Source organism: Microtus pennsylvanicus, chromosome 14 (assembly GCF_037038515.1).
Source record: "Microtus pennsylvanicus isolate mMicPen1 chromosome 14, mMicPen1.hap1, whole genome shotgun sequence".
Lineage (NCBI taxonomy): Eukaryota > Metazoa > Chordata > Mammalia > Rodentia > Cricetidae > Microtus > Microtus pennsylvanicus.
The window spans coordinates 25,449,564-25,469,212 of record NC_134592.1 but is presented as its reverse complement, the minus strand read 5'-3'; the positions used below and the strand labels follow the sequence as shown (position 1 = coordinate 25,469,212).

Sequence of the window (19,649 nt, the reverse complement as noted above, 5' to 3'; positions counted from 1 at the left end):
TACTAAAATTATATTCAGCTGGGAGGAGACAGATAATGAGCCAAACATAATAAAGTAAATTATATACTGATTCAGACAGAAAGAATGCACACGAGAAGGGGGAAATGCAAGGTATAATAAAGGATATTGGACGTTCTGGGCACGTGCATGGTCAGGGGAGTGATGTAAGTAGAAACTGAGGTTCTTGGAAGTCATAAAAACAGTCTCAAACTGAGTGGTGGTGGCACACGCCTTTAATCCCAGTACTGCAGAGGCAGATGGATCTCTTCGAGTTAGAGGCCAGCCTGGTCTACAAAGCGAGTTCCAGGATAGCCAGCGCTACACAGAAAAATCCTGTCTTTAAAAACAGTCTCAAGTACACGGTGAAGACTGTAGAATGGGAGATGCTAAAGGACAAAGCAAGAACAACCTTAGAGCTTGTGGTCCTTGAGGAGGTGGAGGATCGCAGCCAAGCAGAGTTAGGGATGTAAGAAAACAGTCCCTTTCTCCACTGTCACAAGAAAGTTATTGGTGGGGAGGGGGGTCCAAAGAATTCCTATCTCCTGCTTCAACGCTTTCTATAAAGTTTGTCTGCTAAGATTGGTGGTGAGCAACCAGAATTCAAAATATTATATAATCAAGAATAGTCAGTAGGAGGAGGGTGGCTGAGAAATAGACAATATTCATGGAGATTTGAAAGTTTCCTTGAGGCAACCCCCAAGCAGGCCGCACTGGGTTTGCCAGCCTAAGATCTCCTGTACTGTCCAGAGCACTTAATACTTGCTGCACTAATCCCATCTGATAGTTTGAATCTCCTAATTCTATGCGTTCCTTGAAGCTAAGGAAGAAGTCTGTTTTATCAATGTCCAGAAAGATACCTGGCATAAAGTAAATGTTCGACAGATAACTGCTGGATGCGTGGGCATACAGTAATAATAGTAAGATATCTCAGGGGAAGCAAGCGGAGATCACCAAGATGACCTAGGTTTGCCCAGGAAATTAAAAATCTCCACCAGTGACTCTGGCAAATGTTTCAACAGGAGAAAAGTACCCTAAATTTTATAGGAGGTTGTATACTCATCATAGTAATTGAGTAACATTTACATGCAATAAAGAGATGTGTCTTAGTTTTAAAATGGGATGAAATAGAGTCATGGCTTCAGTCCTGGTGAATAAATCATTCCTATATTTAAGCTATAGCAAGCCCGGAGGTTAGAGAAACCAGAACTTCAGCTCAGTGTGGTGGGCAGAATGAACTTCTCTGAAAATTCAGTAGGAAATATGGGGTAAAGGCTGTGAAGCAAACACAGGGAAGTAAGTCTCCAGCTTTCAGAATGACTCTTGCTCCACTTTCACCCATGAAAATTTCTCTATGGCCCCTAAACAGTAAACGTATCCTGTAAAAAGTGTTCTGAGATAATGTTCGGATGAAAACAATTTGCATGTTGTTGCTTAGCCACAAAGGACAAAGGGCTGGGAAACCTGAGAAGTCAAAGGCCGTTTGTTCATAGAATAAATAATTCTAATCAGCATAGGGCTACCAGAATAGTAACGAGCAACCCTGCTTTAAAAAAAAAAAAGATAACCCAAAGTCTAACAATTACTGTCCCTCTTATGAAGAATGTCATTCAATAAAAATTACCAAGGAAGCTTTTGGAAAAATATAAATGCTTGGCCCAGTCTTCATGATCCTGAATCAATGATCCTGGGATGGGTCTTGAACATCTATGTATCCAGGTTGTTCAATTCTAGGTTCAGAGCTGAGAATCTCTGTTACAACTATGCTAATCGTTGATTTTCTAAAATGCCATAGAAGTGCCTCTCAGTAGATGATGGTCATTGAATCTGTGTGGATTATTCTTGTTGCAAGAGAGACTTAGACAAAACCATCTAAAACAACCTAGCTTACATACAAATTCTGAACTGTTCATGCAATGGAGCTTATCGTTTTCCCCTCTCTTAGTAACTAAAACGTTTATTTGCATGATATTTTGCTTAATAATTTCAAGGCAAATCCTGGAACTTTTCAGTTTCATTCAAAACCAGAAAGATAGATCTTAAGAGAGAATGTAGTCTACATTAATTAAATGCATTAGTGATGATCTTTGATTACCAATGCATTGTGTCTTATTCAGGAAAGAAATAAAAGCTCTTCACCTTGGAACCATTTACCAAAAGGCGTTCAGACTTGGGTTCTTAACTTCATGTGCTCAGTGTCTTACATCCTCTGTCTGTTGTTTGAGTCTTAATCTGGGCCCATCGGCACTGACTGTTGAGTCTGTGTATGTATGTGTGTGTGCATGCGTGCATGTGCATGTCTTTGTTTGTGTCTCTGTCTGTTGTGTGTCTGTCTCTCACAAAAGGTTTCACTCTATTGAACAGCGCAGAAGGCATCACATGGGGAGGAATGGGCAACTCTACAAAAATCTTTAACTGAGTTTTACAAGGTATTCTCACTGGCCCCAGCTGATCCCAGCTGACCCAAATAACAAACATTGTTTATCAACCAATATCCATGAATGGATACCTTCAACCTTCATGGTAGATTTTAGATTGCTTTCAACTTCTGTATCTGCTACTTTCAACAAATAATACACACGTATTGTTATAGGACAAAGGCAAGGAAAAGCACATAATATTTCTGTTGTTGTATGTTTGGGGTTTTTTGTTTGTTTTTCAAGGCAGGGTTTCTCTGTGTGATAGGTGTGCTATCCTGTAACTCCCTTTGGAGACCAGCCTGGCCTCGAACTCATAGAGATCCACCTGCCTCTGCCTCCCAAGGGCTGGCATTAAAGATGTGTGCCACCACGCCCCGCTATAAAGCACATAATTTAAGGTTCCAGCTATTCATTAGCTTAGGTTGTAAAAGTTAATTCCATGGGAAAGCCAAGGCAAGTAAGGTTGGTTGTTCCACTGCTCTCTTCAAAGCAGGCTAAACAAATAGGCTGAGTACTCCAGGAGGCTGGCCATCTTACGTCTTAAGTGACTTCAAGGTGGGTTGTTAGCTTTGGCTGTGAAGCCCAGCAAAGGTTCCCGTTTCTTAGGAGTTAGGAGACATTTTCAGAATATTGCATCATCACTGTAGTCACCACCCTCTGGGATGCTCCACCAGGAGAAGGCCAGTTAGTTCCTTGGAAGTTTCACTTCTTTCCTCATGCTGTTAAGCCCACTATTAAAATGCTTCTTATTCTCTTTAGTGTTCTTTTGTGACACTTTCTGATTTTGATATTTATTTATGTATTCACTGAGCATGTATTTACTGAGTCTGCTTCATGCTAAGAACTATGAGGACCCTCACAATTCGGTGGTCAAAAGCAGACACAAAACTCCACATTAGGTGACTGACAGCTTAGTGGTGTGACATAAATCAAGTGCTGTCCAAATAATTAGGAAGATGCACTGTGGTTATCCATGAAAGATGAATTCATATTGCTGTGATGATGTATCATGATAATGGTAGCATCTTTGGGAAGCTGGTCGAAAACTCCTGAAGGAAATGACATTTGAGGCCTGCAGAGAAATGAAACATAAAGGATTGGGAAGTTTTAGACATACTGGGATTTGGGGGGAGAGGGAATGTGGTTAGAGACTACATATGGGCTTTGTGCATGGTCCATGATTTGGGAAGGCCCTAACAAAGAAGTTATTAAAACATTGTGTTTGAAATCCAGGTGTAGTGGCACATATTTATAAATGCCAGCATTCTCGAGGTGGAAATGGATGCATATCTGGGGACAATTGGCCAGTCAACCTAGTCTACTTAGGTGTCCCACGCTAATGAGAGACCTCGTCTGTAAAAACAGTGTGGATGGCATTCTGAGTTATGAGAGCCAAAGTTTCCTCAAGTCTACACACACACACCACACACACACATACACACACACACACAAATACACTTGTTTGCCTGTTTACACATGAACACATGCATATATGTACATAAAAATACTGTGCTTATATCACAGATACTTGCACATCCATGGTTACTGTAGCACTTTTCACACTACTGAAATTAGAGAACCAACCTTGGCACTCCTCAATAGGAATGGGTAAGAAAACGTGGTTTGCAGACACAATGGAATTGATTTCAGCCATAAAGAATGGGGGGTTAAAGCAACTGAAGACCATGTTGTTAAGTGAATTCAGGCCGTCTCAGAAAGACACATATTGCAAGTGTCCTCTCATTTATGGGTCCTAGGCTTTATAGATACCTAGAGCCACATAGATACAGATGGTCGGAACGTGGAAGCAATGCTGTGCAGGGGGACACAAGGACTAATGGGGAAGGGGTGGAGCAAGAGAAGAGAGAGCAGTGGACTGTGGGGGATATGTTGACAGCACAGTCTATACGTGCATTGCAATGGCCTGTGTAAACCATGTCATAAAATAAAATAGAGTGCTTGGAATCCATTGCTAACTTCCTGCTGTGTCTTATTTCTATAATGCTCAGCTATTTATCTATAGATGCAACTCTGCAGCGGCTGGAGCCACACTCTTTCTACAACCTGAGCAAAATGACTCACATGTAAGTACAACGAAAAGTACCCAGTAGAGCCACACCACAGCCACCAGTACAAAAAGTCGTTTACATTCATTTATTTTATTTTTGCGGTATCTGGTGTGTCACAATATGCAAGAGGAGGTCAGAAGACAACCCGCAGAAGTCAATTCTTCCCTTTCACCAAGTGGGTTTTGGGGATAGAACTCAGGTCTTAGACTGGGTAGCAAGTGACCTTCCAGGCTGAGTCATCTCTCCAAATCCACAAAGAAAGTTCTTGAGAACTTGTCAGCATTAGACTTAAAGTAAAAGAACTGCTCCAGGGAAGGATTAGGAAATAAAAATAAAAAATGACCCAATCCAGCCATATACTCTGTACTGAAGAAAATGAACAGAGGCGGGGGGGGGGGGTAAATGTGGAGGTAAATAGAAATAGATTTGACTGCACAGAAAAAAAAACAGTGGAATTTAAATAAGGGTAACCTATGCTCTGCACGGTAGCCTGGCACTCTAAAAATAAACAAACTGGAACTGGGTGAAGAAACTCAACCATCAATGAGAAAAGTTTGAGTACTTTGTGACATTTAAAATTTTTGTCAAAACATTAAAATTTGTCTTACTGGTGCAAACATAGAAGAAAAGAAAAGATTTAAAAAGATTTAAAAATCTAATATTGTTTGAATGCACAATTTTAGGCATCAAAAATAATTAGAATTACAGTATTGGGGGAGGGGTTGTAAACGCTTCTTAAGAAGTTTAAACTGCCCTTGCCCATTTTTGCCTTTGTTACATGAGTTACAAGAAAGTATCTTTCTAATGTTTTGGAAAATTCTAGGTCTGGATGCTAACAATACTCAATCCTCTTTCTTTCGATGTAATAAACTATCTCCAAGGATTTCTTTAATGTGGTTTTGTTTTGGTTTTGATTTTTTTTTAAAGGAGATTGTTGGAGGTTGGGAAGTTTTTCATAGTTGTTATGGTTTGATTTGGTTTAGTTCAGGATTTTGAGACCAAATCTCATTCTGTTGCCCAAGCTAGCCTCGAACTTACAACAATCTTCCCACCTCACTCTCCAAAATGTTCAGATTATAGGTATAAAACACCATGCCTTGCTTTGAGGTAGAGTGTTTTCTGGGGTAGTTTTCTGTCCTGCCTGGTTTCTGTCCTCCCACCAGGTCCCACAGCCATTTAGCCCCAAAGAAATCACACAGAGGTCTATATCAATGATAAACTGATTGATCCATTAGTAGAGAAGGGGTGGCTGAAATAGGGTTTCACTATATAATCCTAGCTGGTCAAGAACTGTGTGCTACAGGCTGGTCTTGAATATGTGTTCCTCCCACATCGGCCTCCACGTGCCTTTTCATTCATTTCAAATACATCAATTCACTCTTTCAACTAACTCATGTCAAACCAATTTCTTACTAAGAAGCTCATAGGCAACACATTGTGTTCTTTATCGTCTGTGAGTAAAGTGAATTACGATGACAATTACCAGTGACTGAAAGAGTAACCTGATTGGTCACCTACTATGAGTCCCATCTGTTAGCCACCCAGTGATGTGTGGTAAAGATCTGGCAGTAACGTTTGTAACTGGATTCTCTTCTTCAGCTAGACTCCAGTGATAACCACATTTGAAACTGTTACTAAGGCTAATTGCTTGACTAGAACACAAAATTCACACACTGTAGGTCCGTGGTTCAATAATTTTTTGGAAACTTTCAGAATTGATTATCATAACAATCCGGTTTTAGAACACACATTATTATCAATGACAAAAGCATCATTGTGAATATTTGTAGTTTATCTCAACTTTCTCTTTTCTGCCAGATCTCCCCCTCCCCTCTCTTCCCCTCTCCTCTCTTCTCCTCTCCTCTCCTCCTTTTCCCTCCCCTCTCCCCTGCTCTTCTCTCTTCCCCTCTTCTCTCCTTACCTTTCTTTCTCTCTCCTCCCCTAGCCTCCCCTCCCCCTCCTCTTCTCTCCTCTCTTCTCCTCTTCTCCCCTCCCCCCCCCCCCATTCCTTCCTTAGGGCTAGGGATCAAACCCGAGTCTCTATGGCTGCTAAGTACTTGCTATGTCTCAGATCCTGCTCTAAAATATTGCTACAACTTTGTCTTACATGGACCTTTCCTATTAATGGATGCATATAGTAAGTGGCCTTTTTGTGTTTTACTTCTTTCATTTAGCTTTGATGCCTGTGAGATGCGGCTCATCTCCTTTGTAGCACAGATCTGTAGTTTGTTCCTTTTATTGCTGAATAGCCAGGCTTGCGGTAGAATCTTTACTCTGTCACCTCTGGCCACATAACTTTGGATAAGGTCCCTTGAATCATAGTTTCCTTGTCTATAAATCCGGACAATAACAGCACTTCCTCCTTCTACAGGCTCTCATGAGGTACTGGATGTATCCTACAGCTGAACGTTTTCCACAAATAATTATCCTAGAACAAAGACGCTTAAGAATTACAATGATCAGATTCCAAGCTTTCCAAATATAATAGCATGGATGACTGGACACAGGTCTCTCGGTGGCCAAGCCTCAGGGGACATCTGCAGAACAAAAGACTACAGACCCCAGTGGGTTCTCACTGACTTTCCTTGTAAGCACAGAGAGTGCTGTGAACCTCTTCTAGCCAATCTAGGTGTGCCAAATTTTTAATTTTACTAGTGACAGCTCAGGTTTAACAGTAGTTATGACACTTATATTAACTATTCCTGATGAGTGAATGCATGAACCTAATTATATAAGTTACAAACTCATATGATATCACAACATGTCACATATGCTGAGTCTTAGATTATTGGCATCACAAAATAAACCCAAGCAAGCCGCTTAGGCTTCCTCTGTCCCTTTCACCTGAAACTGCAGTCAACTGACTCTTGGCCCTTTCTGCAATGCTGTCATTTGTCAGGGTTCACTCACTTACCCCCCTAGTGCTCATCGTCATGGCAGCATCGCTGGCTCCTGTCACTATAAAGACGCCTGTGCTCATCAGTTTGCCAACCACTAGAGGGGTTTTCTTTTCTACCAAAATCTAGGGAATAAAAGCAAGGAAAATAAGAAACACAAACAACAGACAAACAAAGCTTTGAAACTACAGTTAATTGAAAGGTGGTCCATAAATTCAAACTGACTGAGACCAAGTCCATGAGGAAAATCATGTCTAGGGGAGGAGCTAGGAATCAGTGGCTAAGGACATAGAGTTTCTGTCTTGCCATATAAATGTATCCTCATCTTTTCATGAACTTTTGTTAAACTTGATTTATCTTTAGTAAAAACTGGAAGGGCTGTATTTTGCTGACAGCACTCTCGTTAACTCTTGCAGAGAAATCCGCAACACCAGAAGCTTAACTTACATAGACCCTGATGCTCTAACAGAGCTGCCCTTGCTCAAATTCCTGTAAGTATTGACTCCTTCCTTGTTGGTGTGTGTGTGTGTGTGTGTGTGTGTGTGTGTGTGTGTTTTAGAGTTCTGATGCTATTGTCTATCAAGAATCTCCTTAAGATGATATTGTCTAACATCATTTTAATGGTGTATGGCAAAATCAGACCGTTTCTTATGACTTTTCACCTTTCCCATTGGGCAAAGTGCCACATGAAACAGCTCACGTTTAAAGCCTACCCCAAAAAGTCAGCATATAGTTCTGGGACCAAAGAGCTGCTCCCAGAGCCAAGAGGAAGGAGTCAGTAAAATATATACATGGTCTTATCCTGATAGCCAACTTGTCAATAATGTTTCGAAACAACAATTTTATATTTATATTTATTGACAAAAACAACATCAGAAATTTCAAAAGGCAAAGTCTCAATACAGAAGCGACACACTTCTTCTTGGCTTTGGCAATGACTTATGAGCTGGCCATAAACTTCACCAGAGCAGGGGGCCTATTGGTTCTATTTCATTCTTGCTGCCTATCACACAGTAGGTAGTCCAGGGAAATGTCTTGAATGGATGTGATATTTGACCCAAAGCCCTCTACACACCAGCTGGAGGAGCCTTCTTTCCTGTTTAAATACAATTTTTAAAATTAGAAAAGCAACAGTATAATGAGAATAAAAATCAATCTTCAACCCTGTGCCTTGAAATAATCACTATTAACATGTATTTTATTTCCATCCAGACATTTAAAATAAAAGTATATCTCACCGACATTTTAAGGCTGGATAGAAGTTATTCAAGAACTGCAGAGACATTATGTCAGAAGGAGCCTTAACTGGATAGGGTACCATGATAAAGACAGAAGCATGAAGCCACATGGCCCACTTGGGAGAACTAGAAACAGCCCCATGTCCAAGGGGTGGGAGTGGGAAATTCCATGTCTAATGGTGTGTGCGATTCAAAGGCTCCTTGTGGGACAAGGCAGTCAATCCGTTTATGGACTTGCTTTCAACTCAGTGGACGGTCAATCAGGTAATTAAGGAGGAGATCAAAGAAGAAAAGGACTCATTTAGTGGGTTTGGAGAGTAGAAAGGTCAAGGTTCCAGCCTCATTAATCCAACATTTATGGTCTCCACTGGACTCTCTGGCCTTTTTGTCCTACTCTTTGTCACGAACCCCTAATCACGGCTGAACTGCTGCTATGTTTCGTAGACACCCATGGAACATCACTTCTCTCCTTCTGGACCATCCCCTTTATTCCTTTTTGAGTTCTCTGGCTCCTGCTGCCTCTTCAGTCCAGTGCATTTCTCTTTAGAAGGAGACAAGACTGAATGGCCTTTGAACATGTCTCAGGGAAACGTGAGTTGTTTCACACTAGAAGAGCTGGGTCGGGTCAAAGTCTCCCCTGCTCTGTACCAAGCCTTTCCAAACGTACTTTGTTACCACTGCTATGTTCTAGTGGCTGAGGAAAGTGTCAAAGGAATTAAGTCCCGGAGGCATTCGAAGCCTCAAACTTTTGTGTTCGTGTTCTGTTTCACACATCTTTTAACCTTGACATACTCTTTCCTTGATGGCATGAATTTTGGAAGGAGAAGCTATCGTCTTTCAGATTTTCCTCTTTTTTCTGCGAGTGTTGGTTAAAGACTGCTGTATACCCACAGGGTTGTTACTGCAAAAAAGGAATTCTTAGCAAAGTAATAATGTAGTAGGATGCAGATTTGGGGGGTGTGGAAGGGACAGGGCCTCTCTGCTTAGTCCTGGCTGTCCTGGAATTCACTATGTAGACCAGGCTGGCCTCAAATTTATAGAGATTTTTCTGCCTCTTGAGTGCTGGGATTAATGGCACAAACCGCCATGCCACAATGTAAATCTAACAACAGGAAAGCTGACTTGGGGCTGGATAGTCATGTGTTCTTCTTCCACTGGACTTTGACAGCCCATTCCCCAACATACACATACCATGCGTGTACACCACACAGACACATACAGACACACACACACACAGAGACACACATACAAAGATACCATACCACTTGCGCAAGAACATATGTCTTCCAATTAAAACAGGGAAATATCCACTCCCCCACCTCCTCTCCTCTCCCTTGTCTCTTCCTCTATTTCTAGGCATCTCACTGGGCTCAAATAATCCACATTTAATTCTAAGCAGGCCATCGATATCACTACTATTGACCAAATTAAATTATGCTTTGAAGAAATATCATCTCATGTCAGGGTTGGCACTTGCCACAGTCATGAGGTATTGGGTGGAGGACTTGGGATTTACCTCCTAGTCTCAAGATTTCGGCCATTACACTATATTTCTTAGGTATTGATTTTCTTATCTAAACTTTCATTTCTTCTTTTTTAATATAGTGGCATTTTCAACACTGGACTCAGAATATTCCCTGACCTGACCAAAATTTATTCCACGGATGTATTCTTTATACTGTAAGTAAGCTCAACATGCAGTATTTGGTAAGAACTGGGGTGCAGTCATAGGAAGTAGTAGAAGCCAGGAGAAGCAATGGACTCCAAGAGAAAGCAGTAGGCAGGATAACTGTGCTGAAGGATGGAGCGAGGCACAAGTCAGGAATGGCCAGAGTTCACAAGCTGTGGGCCACTGCTGATTCACACAACAACAGCTTGTGTAGGATGGGGGTGGTAGGAAGCTGGCTAGTTTCATGTCCACTTGACACAAGCTAACGTCATCTGATAAAAGGGAACCTCCATTAAGAAAATGTCTCCATAAAGTCAGATGGAATGTGGATGTGGAATGCCCCTCTGTAGGTATCTGTAGGCTGTGAGTATGTTTTATTACCATTGATTAATAAAGAAGCTGCTTTGGCCTATGAAAGGCCAAAATAAAGCCAGGTTGGAAATCCAGAGAGAGAGAGAGAGAAAGTAGGCGGAGCCAGGGAGATGCCACAAAGCTCCTAAAGGAGACAGATGCCGGAACACCAGGACCAGTAGGCCACACCCTGTGGTAATACATAGATTAATAGAAATGGGTTAATTTAAGATGTAAGAGCTAGCTGGAAATATGCCTAAGACATCAGCCGAACAGTGTTGTAATTAATATAGTTTCTGTGTGATTATTTGGGTCTGGGTGGCCAGGAAATGAATGAGCAGTCTCTGTTTACAGTAGGCAGGCCTGTAAAGCATTTTTAAATTAGTGATTGATGGGGGAGGGCCCAGCCCACTGTGGGCAGGGCCATCTCTGGGCTGTGGTCTTGGGTTCTATAAGAAAGCAGGCTGAACAAGCCAAGAGGACAGTAAGCCGTATTCCACCATGGTCTCAGCTCAGCTCCTGCCTCCAGGTTCCTGCCATGCTGGAGTTCCTGTCCTGACTTCTTTTGATGACAAACTGTAACATGGAAGCACAGACTGAATAAATCCTTTCCTCCCCAAGTTTCTTTGGTCATGGTGTTTCATGACAACACTAGTAACCAAGACAGGGTTCAAAAGAGAATTTTGGGAGAGAATTTTAGAGAGAGAAGAAAGCCAACTCTTCAGGTTTACTCTTGCTTTAATTTCATTTCTGTTATCAAAAGACAACAGTGGTGAGGGGGCTGGAAAAATGGCTCAGAGGTTGAGAGCTCACTCTTGTGGAGGACCCAGGTTCTGTTCTCAGCAGCCATGTGGCAGCTCACAACGGTTCGTAACTCCCGTTCCAGGGCATTCTACACCTTTTTCTGATCTCCATGGGCATGAAGCATACATACTGGGGAGGGAATGATTTAATTGGCTACAATTTCAAGTTACTGGCCATCATTTCAGGGAAGCCAAAGCAGGCAGTCAAGCAGCTGGTCCTGTCACACCCATTGTCAAGAGCTAAGTGACAGCAGACATATCCATGATTCCTTGCAACTCCGTGGGCTTCCTCCACTCCCATAAGATTCTGAATTCAGCCCATGAAATGGTGCCAACCACATTCAGGGAGGGTCTACCCACTGCACTTAGGTAGAATAATTTCTAGCCTGTTTTATTTCATGTTTTACACTTATTTAATATGTATGTCTCTTATGTGGAGTGTGGAGGTTAGAAGACAACACGCAGGAGTTGCTTCTCAGAACCACACTTAGGTTGTCAACCTTTACCCTCAGAGCTGTCTCAAGACTCCCCCACCCACATTTAATTTTTAAATGGGAAAAATGATCAAATGATTTCCGAGGGGAATGGCCAAATGGGGAAGGGGGCTACTGATAACAGTGATACTTCATTTTTCATATTTTCTGATAGCTTTTTCTATACTTGCTTCACTCAAAATATAAAGGGAAGTTTTGTTTCAATGAATAGTGAAACAAAGGACTAGAAAAATCCAAATGAGTATGTGATCGGAGTGTCACAGAGCAATCAGGGCATGCTTTTGATTGACTGATGCTTTTGTTTTTATTTTTGTTTTCCAAAAGCAGTGGCATGGACCAGCTGTCTTACCTAATCATGCAAATGAAAAAGTATGTATGCAGGAAAATTGCAAAGGTTGAGTTTGCACTGCAGTCAGCAAAGTATAGAATGATTCTCCTCTCTCTTTTCTCTTCTCTCTTCTCTTTCTTCTCTCTCTCTCCTCTCTCTTCTCTCTCCTTTCTCTGTCTCTCTGTCTCTGTCTCTCTCTGTCTCTCAGTTTTCCTTTGAGACCAAGTTTCTCTGTGTAGCCCTGGCTGTTCTAGAACTCACTGTGTAGACCAGACTGGCCTCTAACTCAAAGATCTGCTTGCCTCTGCCTCCCAAGGACTGGGATTAAAGGTGTGTGCCACCGCCTGGCATGCTGCACACTCTTAATTTTTTTCCAGGAAAAAAAAATGAGCATGTTTCTTTGCTACAGCTAAACTCTGTTTAAACATAAGCAGCCCTCTGGGAACACCTGCCTGGCAGCATTTTGCAAATAGACTTTCTAATGATCCTCATGAAATCCATTGATCCTTTTCCTTTCCCCTTATCCCTATATTGACAGAGAAAATTCTAGTTGCTATGGACATCGTGATACAGATTCAGAAGTCTCTGAGCTCCATCTGCTCTGAGATAAGGAGTAAGGCAGAGACCTCAGCGCACACTGGAGCTTGTTTGCCTGATGCAGACTGGACTCCGAATGTATATCCACCTAGAGCAGCTCTCGTTACCTCAAATGGCCACCAGCGCTTAGAAGCAGGTCAAAGAAACAGCAAAAGCTGAGCTATCTTACGGCCGGTCCTTTGAAGTGCATACATGCAACAAGAACCCATTTCCAGCGTTCTTCTCTCAACTGCTTTCATCGTTTTCTCTTGCAGGGAAATCACAGACAACCCTTACATGACTTCGGTCCCTGAAAATGCATTTCAGGGACTGTGCAACGAAACCTTGACCCTGTGAGTATTCCCGGTTTCACACTTGCCGGCACCTGACTTTTATCTGAGGCTATTGCCGTGGTTTTTCTGGCTAAAACTGTGTCGGAGTTTTACAGAAGCATGCCACCTTATAATGTGTACTCTATCTGGAAGGGTTTCACACAGATGAGTGCTGCCTTGTGGTGTGATATTCGGCACACCTCAAACAGATCGCGGTAATAAGAACTGCGTATTCTCTGTGGCAGGGGTTGGTCATTTGTTCCAAGAAGGGCCAGGTAGGCTGTACACATTGCCTCGGAGCAACTGCCACTGCAAAGCAAAGGCAGTCAAACACATCCATAAGTCAGGGGGCAAGTCTGCATCCCATTTAAGTCCCTTTATAGAAACAGAATGTGGATCGGATTTGGCCTGTCGGCTTTATGGTACATCATCCCGTATCCAAATAGCCCCGTTCTATCCAGGAAGAAACACCATGGAGTAAATGTGACTTTCAGAGTCACTGACAAGCGAGTGGTGCCACGGGGGGCTTTTCATGTTCTGTAATTGCACTTTTGCTCAGAGATCACAAGCTATAACACAGCTCCTGTAACTGCTTGTTCAGTAGAAAACACAGTGCTTTTGTTCAGAAGTCATGACCTGCTCTTTGGTTCTTCAAAAGTAAATGCTGAAGGATGGGGATTGTTGTTCTGTCTGTGTAGTGTTGGCCTGGCCTGAGTTAGCAAATTATCTTTCCAGATGATATTTCTTTAAAATAATATTGTTATAAAAGCCCTTCCTTGTGCACGCCTTTAATCCCAGCACTCGGGAGGCACAGGCAGGCAGATCTCTGGGAGTTCGAGGCCAGCCTGGTCTAAAAGAGCTAGTTCCAAGACAGGAACCAAAAGCTACAGAGAAACCCTGTCTCGAAAATCAAAAAAAAAAAAAAAAAAAAAAAAAAAGCCCTTTCTTCCGTAAAGGTCAATCAGATTCAAAACTTTAAATGTGCAAGGAAAATGCCCAACAGCAGAGTCGGCACCTCTTCCCTTCTCTGCCATTTGCATTTCTCGGGACCTATTCCTCCATGAAGTTTTATTTAGTCTCTAACCATAACTCAAACCAAGAAAACTTTTTAGTGTGTATGTACACGTGTGTGTGCATGTGTGTGCATGTATGTGTGTGGTGTTTGTGCTTGTCCGTGTAGAAATATGCACGTATGCATGCAGATATATGCATGGATTGTAGAGGCTTACAGATGGGCATTGCTTTTCCTCGATCCCTCTCCACTCATATTCTTGGGGCCAGGGTCTCTGGCTGACCCTGAAGCTCATCGATTTGGCTAGGCTGGCTGCCCAGTGAACTTGAAGCATCCACCCATGTACACCCCACCCCCAGGACAAGGGTTCCAGGCACTGTTACTATGCTTGATGTTTTAAGTGGGTTCTAAGGATCCAAATTCAAGTCTTTGTGCTTGTGTGGCTGGCATATTAATGGCTGACCCATCTCTCCTGCCCATCAAGGACAAATTTGGAGAAAATAAAAAAGTGCATATTCTTCCACATATTTGTAAGAGTTGCAGTTCAGGAGAAGAGAACTTATCCACCAACATTTTTTATTCTCTGGACCTGAGTCCCTAGAAAATGGATTGCAGCCCACACCTATAATCCTTTAGGAACTACAAGTAAACTCAGCCATTTAAAAAATATATACAAACAACAACAAAACCATGAGATCATTCCCCAGTTTCTCACAGCTATCTAGAATGGATTCAAATTTTAGCGTTCTCCTTTAACATGGTCATCTTTTAGCATTCATCGTTATTAGATATAGTGACTGGGTCTCCCGAGCAACCTGTAATGAGACATTAGCATCGTATTTCTAGAGATTAAAAAACAGGAAAAAACAGGATGGAGGAGGAAGTGAGAGTCTCAGGATCACCTAGCTACTGAGTGGCAGAGCCAGGCCTGGTTGTAAACTTGTAGTCCCCCTGTAGTTATTGTCCTATCAAGTCCATATGTAGTAGATTAAATTATTGTCGAAATTCACCCCACCTGTCCTGAGGAATTCCTGGGGCCTGCTGCTTCATTGTGCCAATAACTACCAATAGCCATGAGTGCCACACAGCTTGGAGTCCCAAAGACTCGGTTCCCTTCTCCTGCAGAGGTGTGTTTCTGGTAGATGAGAAAATTTGAGGTCAAGGATCCAGAACCCTAACAAGTTTAGACTAACAAGTTCTTGGGAAGCCACTCCCATATCCTCCGTAACTTCACCAGGAAGCAGGGGTGGTAATATTTTGAGGATGGCTCCTGGGAATCAAGGTAAAATTTAATAGATATTAAAACATTCAAAAAAAATTGCCACAAAGGGGCATGGTCTCTCTACTTTTTAAAATTCATCTATGAGGTTCAAATTAATTCCAGCTATAATCATTAAGTATTTGCTTTATGGTTAAACAATAAAGACAAGTAGGTGTTTTAAGAGAGAGACAGAGATGGGGACAAAATGGCAATCTATGCGTTCAGATGGGTGTCTTCTCATCTGGTTCTCTTAAAGTGTTGTAACTCCTCCAATGTTGGCATGAGCTTAAATGTCATCTGAAACTCCCTTCCCTTTAATATGTACACATCTTTTAAAAGAGTCTATGGGCTGGAGAGATGGCTCGGCAGTTAACAGTGCCTACCTATCTTGCAGAGGACCTGAGTTAGGTTCCCAGCGTACACATAGGACAGCTCACCACTGCCTATAACTCAGCTCCAGGAGATCCAGTGCCCTCCAGTGCATACACACACACACACACACATACCAAAAAAATAGCTTCTGCAGAAAGGCTGACTCATGGGCCCCTAAGTCCGGAGAATTAGGTTCCAAACTTGGAAACATCTTATGTCCCAAACAAGGCATACTATGAGGGATTTTGTCTTGAGGAATGCATATGGATGACGAGTGAAATTTCATGCACACTTCTGATACTAAAGAGATGAAGACCAACTATTTTAAAAAGGAACAACATATATCCCACAGGTCATCAATTTTATTTACTTATTTATTCATTTCTGGGGATCCCATGGCCCTGAGCCTTACATGTGCTAGGCGAGTACTCTACCACCGAGCTACATGGCCACTGATTTTCTCTCTCTCTCTTTCTCTTGATTTTAGGAAACTATACAATAATGGATTTACTTCAGTTCAAGGACATGCTTTCAATGGGACAAAGCTGGATGCTGTGTAAGTTTAGGGTAACCATGGAAACTGCCACCATTCCCCACATCGCACCCCTAGAAGGACCATCCAGAGAGTCTGAATTCTGTTGGGATCTATTTTAAGTCTCAAAAGTGATACTTGAAAGTGATACTAAAGGAACTTGACATGGGCCATCAGAAGTGGACACAGTGTTGGCCCCAGTTCTAAATCCCAAAGCTCTCATCCTCAATAAAGTAAAGACATATACTGTCATTATCAGTTGTCTTATAGGGACACAGGTATGTTCGTGTGTGTGTGTGTGTGTGTGTGTGTGTGCCTTTGTGGTACTATGTGCATCTGACACTGATGATAATGTTTGAGATTCAGGTCCTACCCTCCATCTTGTTGAGCTAGGATCTCTCCTGCTGTCTCCTTCCCTTGCTCAGTCTACTCTACCCTAGCTAGTGGTCCACAAGCTTCAGGTAGATTCTTGTATCTCTACTTCTGATCCCACCATAAAAATGCTGGGATAACAGAGTTGCACTACCACTCCAGTAAAAGCCTTTACTTGGGTTCCAGAAATCAAACTCAGGTAGTCAAGCTTATATGGGAAGTGCTCTTAGCCTGGGCCATCTCTCTAGACCCTCACTCTATACTTTTAACACAGTTCCATCTTGACTGTGTTTTCAAACTAAGGAAAACATATTAATAATTCTTCTGTAATAATTACCCTCGCAGGGGGCTGGAGAGATGGCTCAGCGGTTAAGAGCACTGACTCTTCTTCCAGAGGTCCTGAGTTCAATTCCCAGCAACCACATGGTGGCTCACAACCATCACATAATGAGATCTGGTGCCCTCTTCTGGGGTGCAGGTACACATGCAGGCAGAATACTGTATATGTAATAAATAAATAATCTTTAAAAAAAAATAATTACCCTCGCAGGGTTCAAAGATTAAAATAGCGTGATCTCTCTAGAACTGTGTTTACATATCCCTAGGTTCTAGTTGAAAGAATTTGTTATCCAAAACAGCAATCATCTCCTTCATGCTGATGTTCTGAAGTTATCGGGTCTGACCTCAATTACACTCTTTGTTTTAGCCTGGCTGAGTAGTGTTATTGCAGCCAGACTGGACCCATCCCACACTGCGAACAAGCACTGAAGCCAAGCAGCAGTTCTGGTGTTAGTTAGGGGGTTCTGAAAATCATGGCAAGTGGGTAAAAGCTGTCGCTCCGTGGTTTCGCTGCGAGCCAAACACATTGTCATCACTCAGGTGGCAGATCGTTGAATACGAGTGTCCTTGCTCAAGAGAAGTTGAGCTGCTCTCAATCATAAGTTCAGTCCCGTGTTCTTTCTCTGGACCTCTCTGCTCTCTTTTTATCCAGTCTTCTAGAACCGAGTGGCGTCGCACACAGTGTCTGATTCCCTGAGATGAATTCTCTATTGTTGGATTCTAGTTTCTGGGTTTCTACCTAACAGTAAACATTCAGACCCAAAATAAATACAACTTGGATGTGTTAAGGACTTACCAAGACAGTCATCGTTATGAGCAGAGAAGTCAGCACAAACAATGTGCTAATTAGCATCACACATGAGCTGATTAGAAGTAATTCAGCGCAGCCTGGAGCCACTAGGGAAAGATGACGGTAGAGAAGATTATAGGATTAAGCAGGCTGCTATTTCTCACGGGGTAAGTATTTGAACAGCTTGTAGGATATGCTCCAAGGTTGGCTGCCTTCTGCAGTCTTGAACACTTTCTCACCTGTTACTGTCGATAAACAAGTGTCTCCATCTCTGCAACCATCAAGATTTCCACGGGGCAACCCAGCTTCCATTTAGACTAATGTAAGAGCAAGGCGGTGGATCCTTATCATTTTTTGAATAACAAGAGCTGTGTGGAAAAACAAAACAAAAAAAAAACAACAACATAAAAACCACGGTGCCCCATGTAAAGTACTCCCATGTGAATGTCACAGCCTAACCAGAAGCCAACCCCACTTTCCCCTAAAGGAATTATGCAGAAATGAGCTGAAATTCGATCTTGGAACTGAAATGGATCCTTAAATTCCTCAGAGAACAAAACCCAGGAGCAACAGCAAATTTACTCGGTGCATCATACACCTCTCTGGGACACTGACTACTTCTGTCGCTGGGCAGAACCTGTCCTATCTGTGAGTTACCCAGAAACAGAGCTTTCATTTCTTGTCAAACAAGTCTTCACTGAATGGCTGCTGCGTGTCAAGAAGGAATCCAGGAGCTGGAAGGATGTCTCCGTGCTTAAGAGTGCCGACTGTTCTTGCCGAGGACTCAGGTTCAATTCCCAGCATCTATGTAGAATCTCACAACTGTCTGCAATGCCAGGTCCAGTGAATCCGAAGACCTCTTTTGACCCCTGCACGCATCTACATGTGCATGGTACACAGACAAACGCGCAGGAAAAACATTCACACACATAAAATAAAAATAAGTCTCACAAAAGAAACTTTTCAAAAAATGAGTCCAAGCTGGGGGGTGGTGGCACACACCTTTAATCCCAGCACTGGGGAGGCAGAGGCAGGCGGATCTCTGAGTTTAAGGCCAACCTGGTCAACATAGTGAGTTCCAGGACAGTCAGAGATAGACGGAGAAACATTGTCTTGAAAAAAAAAAAGGTGAGTTCAAGAAACTAAGCACACACACACACACACACACACACCTCACAATACTAAGGCTGCCAATTAAATGTTTTTTCCCCAGCTCATCGCTGTCTTCATTTTCCCGGCCCTACTGTTCAGAGTAAAGATTCTCAAGTCCTGAAATATGGAAAATTTGACAACTGTTTTCGAGGACAAGCTTAATTTCTTCACCAGCATCAAAAAGGCAGAACCCACGAAAATAATGAAGCATCGTTACCCAGGCAGAGATGGCAGCATCTTTTTCACTTTGGAAGGAACTATTGGAGCTTTTCTGGAAGCCTGTCCCAGTACTCACATTAGCAATCTGACTTTTAGGAAATCTCTCCTTTCATCACTTCTTCAAGTCCTCCCAAACTTTTGGACCTTCTTTGCCTTCATCTTCTATTACCATTCGCACAAAAAGAGTCATTGTCTAGAATAGGGTCCCATCTGGCTTACCAAGATTTGTGACTGATTTGGCCAAGTCAGTGTACACAGCACAAACTCGGGATAAATCGTGATCAAGGAACCAGGTTGCGGAGAATGACATTCCCAGACGGCAGCACGTGGCTAAAGAGGTTAGTGGAAGTTCTTCCTTCCTCCATGCTAATGCTTCTGGGTCTGCAATTCCTCACCGTTAGCTTCTGCTGGAAGGAGAAATCAGAA

At 42.4% G+C, this 19,649-nt stretch overlaps 1 protein-coding gene across 2 annotated transcripts in view; it reads left to right on the top strand.

Annotated features, from left to right (window-relative positions):
- Positions 1-19,649, top strand: part of Tshr (thyroid stimulating hormone receptor) — a 115,007-nt gene that overhangs the window by 68,257 nt on the left and 27,101 nt on the right. For both annotated transcript variants that reach the window (XM_075948151.1, XM_075948150.1), the window contains exons 3-7: positions 4,427-4,501; positions 7,800-7,874; positions 10,227-10,301; positions 13,118-13,195; positions 16,307-16,375. In XM_075948151.1, the coding sequence (XP_075804266.1) occupies positions 4,427-4,501; positions 7,800-7,874; positions 10,227-10,301; positions 13,118-13,195; positions 16,307-16,375 (372 nt within the window). The remainder of the gene's footprint in view (positions 1-4,426; positions 4,502-7,799; positions 7,875-10,226; positions 10,302-13,117; positions 13,196-16,306; positions 16,376-19,649) is intronic.